The sequence below is a fragment of the Amblyraja radiata genome, chromosome 14 (genome assembly GCF_010909765.2).
Source record: "Amblyraja radiata isolate CabotCenter1 chromosome 14, sAmbRad1.1.pri, whole genome shotgun sequence".
NCBI classification, from domain to species: domain Eukaryota; kingdom Metazoa; phylum Chordata; class Chondrichthyes; order Rajiformes; family Rajidae; genus Amblyraja; species Amblyraja radiata.
In genome coordinates, this window is record NC_045969.1 from 29,109,265 (window position 1) to 29,123,740 (window position 14,476).

The 14,476-nt window shown below is 44.6% G+C and overlaps 1 protein-coding gene across 1 annotated transcript in view; it reads right to left on the bottom strand.

Moving 5' to 3' along the window:
* Nucleotides 1-5,094: 5,094 nt before the first annotated feature.
* The window catches only part of map7d2 (MAP7 domain containing 2), a 90,709-nt gene continuing 81,327 nt past the window's right edge, over nt 5,095-14,476 (bottom strand). Inside the window, exon 18 of the mRNA XM_033033510.1 lies at nt 5,095-7,766. Coding sequence (XP_032889401.1) covers nt 7,759-7,766 — 8 coding nt within the window. The 3' untranslated portion in view covers nt 5,095-7,758. The remainder of the gene's footprint in view (nt 7,767-14,476) is intronic.

A 14,476-nucleotide genomic window follows, 5' to 3' on the forward strand; every position in this document is an offset into this window, starting at 1 on the left:
CGTGGAAAGGTTCTTCCGGACCAACACCTTTGACCTCAAGTCCATCGGGCTGTGGTCAGCATGGAACGTCTTGCAGGCACTGCAGGGAAATGACTCCATGGATCCTGTGGCGTGGTTCCCAGAGCAGACTGCCCAGTTGGTCTGGTAAAATGCCTCATCGCCAGAACTCACCAACAAACACCAAGACCTGGCTTGGCGGGCGGTGAGTGGAGCCCTCCCTGTCAGATCCTTCCTGCGCCGTCGGAATCTCACTACCAGCGCACGCTGCGCTCGGGCCGGCTGCTATGCAGAGGAGACGGTTGCCCACCTCTTTGCAGAGTGTGGTTTCGCAAAGGGAGTCTGGAGAGGTCTGCAAGGGTCCCTGTCACGGTTTATTCCAAACAGCTCCGTCACAGAGGACTCTGTGATTTACGGACTGTTCCCAGGGACGCATTCAGGGATGGACATCGAGTGCTTCTGGAATGTCATTAACTCGGTGAAAGACGCACTTTGGTCTGCCCGAGTGTTGACCACCCAGCGGAGCGAGATGTCTGTCGGGGAATGTTTGCCCACTGCAGACTGTAGGGGTCCATGCTGAGGGATGCACTGAAGCTCGGTGCAGCCAACGCCAAGGCTCAGTGTGGGAGGACCACAGTCTAGGGTCCTTCCGCTGCTGAACATGGGGGGCAAGGTATGGTGGAGATGCCCCTCAAAATAAGGGAAGGGATTCCATGCCAGTGGACCACATGAGTGGCAAGTGTGGGGGAATAAATTTGTGATTTGGGGAAACTGTATTGTATGTATGAATAGCCTCCGAGAATACCGGTTGGAGTTTTGTAAGGATCATGTATTGTATATATTTATTTCTCGAATAAAGTCTATTTTGAATTTTTTTTAAAGTGCGAACCAAGCTGCCTACGCTTGGTCTCACGTTGTAGAGCAGCTGACACCTAGAGCAGCAGATACAATAGATGAGGTTGGAGGAGGTGCAGGTGAATCTCTGTCGCACCTGGAAAGACTGCTTGGGTCCTTGGATGGAGTCAAGGGGGGAGGTAAAGCGACAAGTGTAGCATTTCCTGCGGTTGCAAGGGAATACCAGGGGAGGGGGTGGTTTGGGTTGGAAGGGACGAATTGACCAGGGAGTTACGGAGGGAGCGGTCTCTACGGCATGCAGAAAGGGGAGGAGATGGGAAGATGTGGCCAGTGGTGTGATCCCGCTGGAGGAGGCGAAAATATCGGAGGTTTATCTGTTGTATGTGACGGCTGGTGGGGTGGAAGGTGAGGACTAGGGGGATTCGGTCCTTGTTACGAATGGGAGGATGGGGAGTGAGACGGAGCTACGGGATATAGAGGAGACCCTGGTGAGAGCCTCATCTATAGTCGAAGAAGGGAACCCACGTACCCTAAAAAATGAGGACATCTCCGATGCCCTGGTTTGGAACACCTCATCCTGGGCGCAGATGCGGCGTAGACAGAGCAATTGGGAGTAGGGGATAGAGTCCTTACAGGAAGCAGGGTCGGAAGAAGTGTAGTCCAGATAGCCATAGGAGTCAGTGGGTTTGTAGTAGATGTCGGTCAGTAGTCTGTTACTTGCGATCGAGATAGTGAGGTCAAGAAATGGTAGGGAGATGTCCGAAATGGTCCAGGTGATTTTGAGTGCCGGATGGAAGTTCGTGATGAAATGGATGAAGTCAGAGAGTTCTGCATGGGTGCAAGAGGCAGCACCAATGCATTCTTGCTATTGAGGGAGTGCAGTGGGTTTACAAGGTTAATTACCGGGATGGTGGGACTGTCATATGCTGAGAGAATGGAGCGGCTGGGCTTGTATACTCTGGAGTTTAGAAGGAAGAGAGGGGATCTGATTGAAACATATAAGATTATTAAGGGTTTGGGCACGCTAGAGGCAAGAAACATGTTCTCGATGTTGGGGGAGTCCAGAACCAGAGGCCTTATTTAAGAATAAGGGGTAAGCCATTTAGAACGGAGACGAGGAAACACTTTTTCACACAGAGAGCCGTGAGTCTGTGGAATTCTCTGCCTCAGAGGGTGGTGGAGGCTGGTTCTCTGGATACTTTCAAGAGAGAGCGAGATAGGGATCTTAAAGATAGCGGAGTCAGGGGATATGGGGAGAAGGCAGGAACAGGGTACTGATTGGGGATGATCAGCCATGATCACATTGAATGGCGGTGCTGGCTTGAAGGGCCGAATAGCCTACTCCTGCACCTACTGCCTATCGTCTAGAGTTCGGGGATAGGGCTACGGTACGCCTCGAACAAGGATTGTTCGACGTGCCCTACAAAGAGGTAGGCATAGTTGGGGCCCATGCGCGTGCCCGTGCCTTGGATTTGTGTTATGTTTTTCCAATGTGGGTCTGGTATTTCTGTTGCTCCCACATCTGCATTTGTCTGCCTCTAGTTGGGGAACTCACAGGTGTCAGTAGTTTGTGGCATCGCATCACACTTTACCCAAGATCAATGGCTATCTGCACTCACTTGTATGACTTAGGGTCAGTGGCAGCCTGCAGCCAATTCTGGGAAACTGCTAATGCCTGCGATGTCACTTGCTTAATATTGAAATCAAAGTACATGAAATCAAAACCAGTTCTTCATGAACATAGTGGCTGTATGTTCTTCCTGTCTGTGCAGTGGTGAACAGCCAATTGGGAAACATGACAGAGATTTGCTGTGGCCACTTGGAAAGATTCTCTGGTGGGGAAATTGAGAATCAAAGTGACTTTGACCTTGCCAGTAAAATTGTCCAAGCAGGGTAATATAGCTGTAGAAACAAGAAACTGCAGATGCTGATTTACACAAAAGGACACAACGTGCTGGAATAATTCGGATCAGGACCTTCCTTTTACGGCTGACGGTCTTCCTGCGGAAGCTCATACATCGCTGTGATTACAGCCTTTAGAACTCCGGGATCATCTTCAGAATTTGCAGAAGGGTCCCGACCCGCAATGGCATCTATCCATGTTCCTCAGAAGGTGTATATCTTTGCCTCCTGCACTGACGTACCCAACAGACCCTATGTGGACATAACAAGCCCTCCAGTATTGGCAGGTTGCTGCTGGTGTCATCACTGATGAGCACATTAAAAGCAATGCCAGTAAATAAAGATCACTGAATTTTTATATGTAAATAACAGTTCAGTTTAGTTTATTGTCACGTGTACCTAGGTACAGTAAAAAGCTTTTGTTGTATGCTAACCAGTCAGTGGAAAGGCAATACATGATTACAATCGAGCCATTCATAGTGTACAAATACATGATAAGGGGATAACGTTAGTGCAAGATAAAGCCAGTAATGTCCGATCAAAGATAGCCAGAGGGCCACCAATGAGGTAGATAGTAGTTCAGGACTGCTCTCCAGTTGCGGCAAGATGGTTCAGTTGCCTGTTAACAGGTGGGACGAAACTGTCCCTGAATCTGGAGGTGCGCATTTTTACACTTCTATACCTTTAGCCCGATGATAGAGGGGAGAAGAGGGAATGGCCAGGATGTGACTCGTCCATGATTATGCCGCTGGCCTTGCCGAGGCAGAGCGAGGTATAAATGGAGTCAATGGAAGAGAGGGACAGATAAAATTGCATTGTTTAAAATACATTGGACAGGTTCGTGGATAGGAAAGTTCAGAGGGATATGTGTCAATGTGCCAACTCGGACTAACTGACAGGCACCTTGGTCAGCATGGATGAGTTGGGCAGGAGGCTCCACTGTATGACTGAAACTAAATCTATGTTTTATTTTTGAGGACCTGTCATTGCAAAACTATATCAAAGCCAAAGAAAACACGTGCAATAAAACAGAGTTTGGGTGTTTAACATAGCCAAAGGTTAGTACAGGTGCACAACCTATTATCCGAAATTCCGGAAACCGAAAAGCTCCGAAAACGGACATTTTATCCAGGATGTCGTCTGCACACCAAAGCTCGCGTTTGGCGCCAAACCTGACCCGAAACGACGCACGGTCAACCCAGGTCTGTACTACTGTAGCGGCTGCCTCCTCCCCGGAGACCAGGGAGACACTTAAACATCTGTAAATCATTGCTTAAATGTTAGTCAGTTAGTTTGGAGGGCTTTTATGTGAAGGGGGAGGGTGAAGGGGGAAACTTTAATTCTTAGTCCCCTACCTGTTCGGAGAGGCGGGGAGCGGGCAATGCCTTACCGGGTCGCCGTGCAGTAAGCTCCGGAGCGCTGTGGCCGCCGACTCCCAACATCGCGGAGCTGGGGTTGCAGGCGTCCGGCCTCGGGCAGCGCCGGTTGTAGCTCCGACCCCGGCGAACTCTACCCCTGGCTGCGCGGCACTCCAAATCCAGCACCGCCCGCGGCCGGACGCCCGCAGCCCCAGCTCCGCGATGTTGGGAGTCGCCGGCCACAGCGCTTGGAGCTTACCGCACGGCGACCCGGTAAGGCATTGCCCGCTCCCCGCTGGTATCCCAGCGCTGTGGCCGCCTACTCCCAACATCGTGGAGCTGGGGCTGCGGGCGTCCGGCCGCGGGCGGCGCTGGATTTGGAGCCGCGGAGCCAGGGATAGAGTTCGTCGGGGTCAGAGCTCCAACCGGCGCCGCCTGCGGCCGGATGCCCGCAGCCCCAGCTCCGCGATGTTGGGAGTCGGCGGCCACAGCGCTCCGGAGCTTACTGCACGGCGACCCGGTAAGGCATTGCCCGCTCCCCGCCTCTCCGACCAGGTAGGGGACTAAGAATTAAAGTTTCCCCCTTCACCCCCCCCACCACATAAAATCCCTCCAAACTAACTGACTAACATTTAAGCAATGATTTACAATGATTCCCTGTCTCCGGGGAGGAGGCAGCCGCTCCAGACTTTTCAAGCCGCCCGCGCTACCTACCTAATCTACACTAAAAATCTTCCATTCCGAAATCCGAAAAATTCCGAAATCCGAGAAGTGTCTGGTCCCAAGGCTTTCGGATAAAAGGTTGTGTACCTGTATAAAGAAAACGTTACAAACTGTCCAAGTCAATCTAGAGAGCTATTTTTGAGGGAGTGGGAATGATAGAAAACTATCAAAGCAAGTTTCATATTCGCCATGGTCAGCTAGTCAATAAATGATCAGTAATACACTCATCCTAAGAATAAAGTAAACCAATATGAACATGTTTGATTAAAAAACTTAAGAATTTAATTATTTCTATTACTCATAACATCAGTTGTCAGACGTTTGACCATGAGCTCACCTCCTCCTTTCGTCCAAAGAATATTATTTTTGTTTTGTTCATTGCATCAAAGTTTACCGTTTGTCTAAATTACTTGTGAACAGATGTTTCACAACATAGCAGCAATTACAATACAAATTTATTGATGCTTTACACATACATGCTCCACATTATGAGATTTAGCACATCAGCAACTACACAACAATGATTGTACATTGGCCAACAACAACTATTTATCAGTGAGTTATTACAGATGCATAAATTGTTCACTGGATGTGGTATATATTGTAGCTTTCTCAAATGAGATAATTTGTACAGACTGCTGTGGCATGCAAACCATTGTGTAGACCATCCACTGGCAGAATGGATCCATTAGTGCAATGAAACAATTTGGCCATACATGTGTGTACAATCACACATAATAACAGTAGTTCTGCAATTAATAAGCACTGGGAAATTCATTCTACTATCCAACAAAAGCTGATAAACTGATTTGTAAATGTTTAAGCCAGCAGTTCAATTTACCACATATATATTTAGGTTTACTTAAAGAAATACTGCTTTTCTTGGCAACAAGCAACCATGGACTTTGCAGAGATAAATAACCCATCACTATTTGATTCTGTGTAACACAATCTTTCCAAATGGAAATGTGCTACTTGACGCAGTTGACCAAGCTTGGTTCCCACAGCAACAAATAATAGATACACAGTGGTTATGCCCAGTGTCACAATCCAGGACATTACCCTGAAATATGCAGTTACCGTAACTATCAGCATAGCTGTCAACTTTATGTTTTGGAACCATTTTGTTTGAAATCACAAACTATTTCAGATTGTCTATCGTCGTTTTTTTCATCTGTAACCAATCATTCACATTTATCATCAGGTAGTTCTTGCAGCAAAACAACAAGATTAAGGAAATAATTAATTGAAACTGGCACGAACCCTGCACTCAGCCACAACTTGCCTGAGATCAGATACTTGCCTGAGTTCAAGCTAATGATTGGTTAACAAATGCTATGTGATCTTTGCAAAGAAACATTGGGAATCATGGTGGTACTGGACAGATTGAAGCCAATCAATATGTTCTGCTGGATGTTTTGGATCTAGGGTGGAAAAGTCTGGTCACAGGCACTTCTGGAAATGACATAATATGACGACTTCTAATTATCCTGCTCAGTCAAACAATTCTTTTTCTTACCCCCTTGGCAACTAATGATTGGAAAAAAAGTTCCAAGGAAATGAAAATATGATTTCAGTAGTTTTAATTTGCATTTGACGTTTCTCAATGTCCACTTGCAGTGGTGCTCAGGATATTAATATTCAATTCCTTGAGGACAAGCCTGAAAGTTTTCCAATCCTATCTGGATCTTTAAACACTTAATAACCTTGCTATTTGTTAATCAGTAGTAATTATCTAGTCAACAAGATCTATTCAAGAAAGAAACGACGACTGCTGCACTTTTAACTGATATTTTCATTTCCTTTGCCCTTTATTGGGTACCTGTACTGATGGAAATATTTAAGGAGTGGTTCTCCCCAATGACCACATATATTACTTTTAGGCATTACATTTTGAAGAAGAATTTTAAAAACATCCTTTTAAATCTGCAGTATATATTTGATTGTATAATTGCACAATTTCAAAGTGAGAGTCACTTTATTGGTGAAAACACGGGGGGAAGATGCTGTCTGCAAGTGAAAATCCCGAATAGCTGTCTATGACATGCTTGGTGTTTCTCTGCCAAAATATGTAAAGAATTTCAACTACAGATTTTCAACCAGATTTTGCTTCCTTCCTTTGAAGTACAAGTGAAAATCCGTGCAAATTGAGAACATGACGATGTACATTTAAAGATAAATCACTCTGTTAATTACTTTTCTGAGTCAATTGTGATATATTTATTCTATGTATTAACTATATTCACTTTATTATGGGTGTTAATGCTGTATTTGAATAATAGTTAACTATCAACTTAACAGAAGAACTGCACATTATTTTTAGCATAAAAAATTAAGAAATGCAGAATATTCATTTATAAAATTCATTAGATATGTGGCAAAATGTTTAGTGAATCATAATATAACATTTAAAAATTAACATTCAGTTGCCACTGAAGAATTCCTGAGTTTTCTAAGTACACATTACAATATCCCTTAATCTATACTTTGCATTACAACAAGCATCATTCACACGACAATTAAATACACTTTCTCCTGAGGCAATTCAGTAAATAGGCTTGAATATTAAGAGAAGTATGCAGAAGCTTAGTAAATTACAATAATATTCACAACTATCTGAAAATGTGAGCAGCATTTAGTTTAAATAATAGGAAGGCCTGAGAAAAATGAGTTTTACCATAATTATGAGCGAGTTTTTATTATTAATACATTTTAATTGCAGGATAAATAGCACTCAAGTGTTTTGTTCAAACTGACCATTCTGGCCAGAGTCAATGTTTGTACATTTTCTTAAAATAAAAAACACATTTAATACAGATAATTTGAACTGCTGCGTGAAGGACTGCTGTTGGTTAACAAAGGCTACATTAATCTTCACAAAGACACAGTCGTGCTGGACTAATCAACTCAGTGGCCCATGTGTTCAAAGCTCTGGAAAAGGACAAAATTACTTCATCAGCTACAAGGATAAAATATAATTTCAGCACCAAATTAAAAAGCCAAAATTATAAAATGTTCCTCTCTTTGAGTTATTCAAAATTCACCAATTAAAGTTCAAAAGAAAGTTCACATTTTAGAAACATGGACATAGGAGCCTATTAAAACCTGTTCCATCCTACAGTAAGATTCTCGGAGGGATCAGCTGGGCTTGAGAAACAATGGGGATGGAGTGGGTGTGGGAATCAAGAGAGGAAGTTTTCAATATAACATCCTTGGCCTACATTGTTAACCACAGATTGTGCCTCTTTTTCATGGGATCCCTCGTTCTAATAGGGATAAATTCCTGTTGTTATGGACTGGCTGTTTGGATGTCTGACTGTTTGTCTACTGACCCGTACTGCTGATTTTCCCAAACCATTTTAGACAACTTCATCTATACACCAATTTAATTGCCCCTATTTAAGTGAAGACAATGCTTTTGGTCCTGTGGTGTCAAACTGCACCTGAAATCCCACAAGTGATTCTTATTAATCCTTCCTCATTACTCGTGACCATATTTAAAATAACCTGGTCCTGTACTGGTTCCCTAACATCCTGCATTCCTTGACGTACTCCACAAGTTCTTCTGATACCCATGCCAGTTTGGTTAGTCCAATCAATGTGGATTAAAATCTCCCTTGATAATTGTAGTTCTTTCCAACATATCCTAGATATTTAATTTTAATTCAATCATTTTTACCTTTATCAGAGTTAGGACAAAAAACGCAATCAATCTGCATTCAATGTTAAAGACTTTTACAAAAGTCTCAATTTTTATATGATTTGCATTTTAGCTAATACCCACTGGATTATATATAGTAAGGAACTGCAGATGCTGGTTAACACCAAAGATAGAAACAAATGCTGGAGTAACTCAGCTGGACAGGCAGCATCTCTGTATAGAAGGAATGGGTGACATTTTGTGTCGAGACGCTTCTTCGACCCGAAACGTCACCCATTCCTTCTATCCACTGAATTATCCTGGAACCAGGCAATCCATCCACTGAAAGGAAATGAGAGTGGCCGGTTCCTGGGGAAACACATTTCCCATGGGACAGAAGAGGGCAAGAGAGTTCCCCTTGTTCCCTGCATCATCTGACATCCCACAATTTCACTCCCAACTATTGAATTCTGAACTTTAACCTCCTATTTTCTCAAACCCTTACGCTTCCCAGTTGAAATCAGCCAGCCAATCAAACGGCCATTTCGTCTTGATTCCTCATTCTAGATACGGACTACCCTCTGATGAAAGTGTTGCCCCTGAGATCGCTATTAGATCTCCAATCCCATCTGAAGCTTGTGCCTACTAGTTTTTGAATCCACTACCCCTGGGAAAAAAGACTGAATGTTCACCTTATCCACGCCCCTCAGATTCTTGCACGTCTCACAGTTGCCACTGTGAAAGAGTTGCTGCCCTACAGTGCCAGACACTTGGGTTAAATCCTGACTGTGGGTGCTGTCTATAGATATTGAGTTTGTGTGTTCCCACTGTGACCACATGGGTGCTCCAGTTTCTGTAAATTATCCCTAGTGTGTAGGATATGAAACTGGGATAACATATAGGTAGCGTATGCGTGATCGTTGGTTTGTGAGGACTTGGCATTCCTGAAGGGCCTGTTTCAACTCTGCACCTCTAAAGTAAACGAAACAATTAGGCTTCGTACACACCAAGATAACAGTCCCAGCTGATCTAATCTCTCCCTGTAACTCAAGCCTGCAAACCCTGCTAACATACTGGTGAATTTCTTTTCCACCCGTTCTAACGTAATAACATCCGTCCTGTAGCAGATTCTCAAACTACTCACAATTATGCCTAATGAAACAGTATAGTCTACATTTAAAGCACAGAACGATGGCATAGCAGTAGAGTTGCTGCCTTACAATGCCAGATACCCAGGTTCAATCTTGACTAATTGTGCCATCTCTACGGAGTCTGTACGTTCTCCACTTGACTTGCGTTGGTTTTCACCGGGTGCTCAGGTTTACTCCCACAATCCAAAGACGTACAGGTTTGTAGGCTAATTGGCTTGGTAAAATTGTAAATTGTCCCTAGTGTGCGTAGGATAGTGTTAGTGTGCGGGGATCGCTGGTCGGTGCGGACTCAGTGGGCCGAAGGGTCTATTTCCACATCTATCTCTAAACTATATGCCAGTAATCATCAGGCGATCTTATGGAGGTGGACAAAATCACGAGAGGAATAGATCGATAGAATCTCTTGCGCCAAGTTGTGGAATCGAGAACGAGAAGTCATAGATTTAAGGTGAGGGAGAAAGATTTAATAGGAACCCGAGGGGTAACTTTTTCACACAAAGGGTAGCGTATGTATTGATCGAGCTGCCGGAGGAGGTAGTTGAGGCAGGTACTATCACAATGTTCAAGAAGCATTAAGACAGGTACATGGATACAACAGCTTTAGAGGGATATAGGCCAAATGCAGGCAGGTGGGGCTAGTGTAGATGGGACATAGTGTAGATGGGAACTCATTACTGTAGCAGGTGGAACTCACTACTGTTGCAGGTGGAACTCACTACTGTTGCAGGTGGAACTCACTACTGTAGCAGGTGGAACTCACCGCGGCTCGAGAGACTCGAGAGACTAACAGAGACTAACAGAGGCAAAGAGGTTTGCCACGCACTGCAAGGGAGCAGTGGACCAGACAGGAAGAGCGGAAGGAATTACCACTAGACAGCCAAACCAGTAGGTAATTTACGGCTGGGGTGAGTACTTTCCCATTTATAGGAGGTAGGATTATATAAATAAGGGGTGTATCAATACAGTAGGGGATTCTTAAATAGGACCAGTTAATTACTTATATAAGATGGGCGGTCAGGAGATGTGCCAATACTGCGAGATGTGGGAATTTGTCGACACCATTGATGTAGAAGATCCCTACAGCTGCAGTAAGTGTTTGAGGCTAGAGGAACTCCAGCTCCGCATTGATGAGCTGGAGACCCAACTTCATACGCTGCGGTACATCAGGGAGGGGGAGTATTACCTGGATGTTTTGTGCCAGGGGATGGTCACACCGACCAGTTTAACTAATTCAGTAGGCAGTGAGCAAGGAAAGGAAGGTGTGGCCATAAGCGAGGCAGGTAGGGGGAACCAGGAGGAGATGCGGCAGGAGCCACAGCCCTTGTCCCTGACGAGCATGACCGAGGCTCTTACTCAATGTAAGGACGGGATCAGGGGCTGTGGGAGGGATGAGCAACCTGGCTGCAGCACCGTGGATCAGGAGGCCATTCAAGAGGGGGGAGTTAGAAGAAATGCCGTAGTGATAGGGGATAGTATTATTCGGGGGGTAGATAAGGTTCTCTGCGGCCAGCAGAACATGTCCCGAAGGCTGTGTTGCCTACCCGGTGCTAGGGTTAAGGATATCTCTGCGATGCTGGAGAGAAATTTGCAGTGGGAGGGGGAGGATCCAGTGGTCGTGGTCCATGTGGGGACCAATGACATAGGAAGGACGAGGAAGGAGGATCTGCTGAAGGAGTTTGAGCAGTTAGGGAATAAATTAAAAAGCAGAACCTCGAGGGTACTGATCTCCGGATTGCTACCTGAGCCACGGGCCAAATCGGCGAGGGTACGTAAAATTAGAAAGCTAAATGCGTGGCTCAAAGACTGGTGTGGGAATAATGGGTTTGGTTTCTTGGGCCACTGGCACCAGTACTGGGACAGGGGGGATCTGTTCTGTAAGGACGGACTTCACCTGAACGGTGCTGGGACTGGGGTCCTGGCAAATCATATAACTAGGGCAGTAGAGAGGTCTTTAAACTAAGTAGCGGGGGGGAGGTATCAAGGGGGGTAATAACGGCAGGGGTAGAGGAAATAGAGCAGGGTATCAGTGGGGAAGCGGAAAGTCAAAATGTGACAGGAGACAGAATGTGTGAAGATAAAGCTCTAGATGTAAAAGGGGCAAAAATGGAAAGGAAGGGTAGTAAAAATCATCTGAAAGTGCTTTATCTAAACGCACGGAGTATTCGTAATAAGATAAATGAATTAACGGTGCAATTAAGTATATATAGTTATGATATCGTGGCCATTACGGAGACATGGCTGCAAGGGGATCAGGACTGGGAGTTAAATATAGAGGGGTACTCGACAATTAGGAAAGATAGACAGGAAAGAAAGGGAGGAGGGGTGGCCCTTTTAATAAGGGAGGGAATAACGGCAATAGAGAGGAAGGATATTGCGTTGAAGGATCAGGATAGTGAAACAGCTTGGGTACAGATAGAGAATAATAAGGGGAAAAAAACACTAGTGGGTGTAATTTATAGACCTCCAAATAGCTGTGACGCTGTTAGTCAGAACATAAATCTGCAAATAGTTGACGCATGTAAAAAGGGAACTGCTGTAATCATGGGGGACTTCAATTTTCATATTAATTGGGCAAACCAAACTGGGCAGGGTAGACTAGAGGAAGAGTTTATAGAATGTATTAGAGACGGGTTCCTAGAACAGTATGTCACAGAACCGACAAGGGGGGAGGCAATCTTGGATCTGGTTCTGTGTAATGAAGCAGGATTAATTAAAAATGTCATAGTTAGGGACTCGTTGGGAACAAGTGACCACAATATGGTCGAATTCCATATTCAAATAGAAGGGGAGCAGGTTGAAACTCAGGCTAGGGTGCTTAGTCTAAATAAGGGGGATTATGAAGGTATGAGGACTGAGCTGATCAAAGTTGACTGGGATAGCAGACTCAAGAATAAGACGGTACATGAGCAGTGGTGTACGTTTAAGGGTATACTGTATAACCTTCAAGAAAAATTTATTCCTATGAAGAAAAAAAGGGGTAAGGGTAAGAACAGTCAGCCATGGCTCAGTAAAACTATAAAGGATAGTATTCGGCTGAAGGCAAGGGCATATAAGGTAGCCAGAGATAGTGGGAGGGTAGAGGATTGGGAAGCATTTAAAGGTCAGCAAAAAATAACTAAGAGATTAATTAAGACGGGGAAAATAGACTATGAAAGGAATTTAGCGAACAACATAAAAACTAATAGTAAGAGTTTTTATAGCTATATAAAAAGAAAAAGGGTGGCTAAGGTGAACGTTGGTCCATTGGAGGGTGAGACTGGAGAGTTGTTGGTGGGGAACATGGAAATGGCAAAGGCATTAAACGAGTATTTTGTATCAGTCTTCACCATAGAAGACACAAAAAATATTCCAACGCTGGATAAACAGGGGGCGGTAGGAATGGAGGAGCTAAATACTATTAAGATCACCAAGGAGGTGGTATTAGGGAAATTAATGAGACTGAAGGAGGATAAATCCCCTGGGCCTGATGGATTACATCCAAGGGTCTTGAGGGAGATAGCGGTGGGGATTGTGGATGCATTGGTGATAATTTTCCAAAACTCCCTGGAGGCAGGAACGGTCCCAGTGGATTGGAAAATGGCCAATGTAACACCTATATTTAAAAAAGGAAGTAAACAGAAGGCGGGTAACTATAGACCGGTTAGTCTAACATCGGTGGTGGGTAAAATGTTAGAGACAATTATTAAAGAAACACTAACGGGGCACTTGGATAAACATGACTTCATCGGACAGAACCAGCATGGTTTTGTGAAGGGGAAGTCCTGTTTAACGAATCTGCTCGAATTCTTTGAGGAAGTAACAACCCGGGTGGATAAAGGGGAACCGGTGGATGTGGTATACTTGGACTTCCAAAAGGCTTTTGACAAGGTGCCACATAAGAGACTATTGCTAAAAATAAAAAATTATGGGATTGGGGGTAATATATTAGCATGGGTAGAGGATTGGCTAACAAATAGGAAGCAGAGAGTGGGGATAAATGGTTCATACTCGGGATGGCAACCGGTAACTAGCGGGGTTCCGCAAGGGTCGGTGCTGGGACCCCAGTTGTTCACAATTTATATAAATGATTTGGAGGAGGGAACCAAGTGTAATATATCAAAATTTGCGGACGATACAAAAATGGGAGGAAAAGTAGGGGATGAGGAGGATAGGAAGAGTCTGCAAAAGGATATAGATAAGCTAGGTGAGTGGGCAACAACTTGGCAGATGAAATTTAATACTAATAAATGTGAAGTCATTCACTTTGGGAAAAAAAATGATAGGGCAAGTTATTTTCTAAATGAGGAGGAGCTGCGTTGTAATGCAACGCAAAGGGATCTAGGGGTATTAGTACATGAATCACTAAAAGTTAGTATGCAGGTGCAGCAAGCAATCAGGAAGGCCAATGGAGTTTTGGCCTTTATTGCTAGGGGGATTGAGTATAAAAACACGGAGGTCTTGCTGCAGCTGTACACAGTATTAGTGAGACCACATTTGGAATACTGTGTACAGTTCTGGGGTCCATACTTAAGAAAGGATGTACTAGCCCTGGAGGCAGTGCAGCGAAGGTTTACAAGATTAATTCCTGCAATGAGGGGATTGACATATGAGGAAAGGTTAAGTAGGCTGGAACTCTACTCTTTGGAGTTTAGAAGAATGAGAGGCGATCTCATTGAAACATATAAGATCGTGAGGGGCCTTGATCGGGTGGATGCACCGAGGATGTTCCCAATGATCGGGGAAACTAGAACTAGGGGACATAGTTGCAGAATAAGGGGGGGCTCTTTTAAAACTGAGATGAGGAAGAACTTCTTCACCCAGAGGGTGGTTAATTTATGGAATTCACTGCCCCAGGGAGCAGTGGAAGCAGA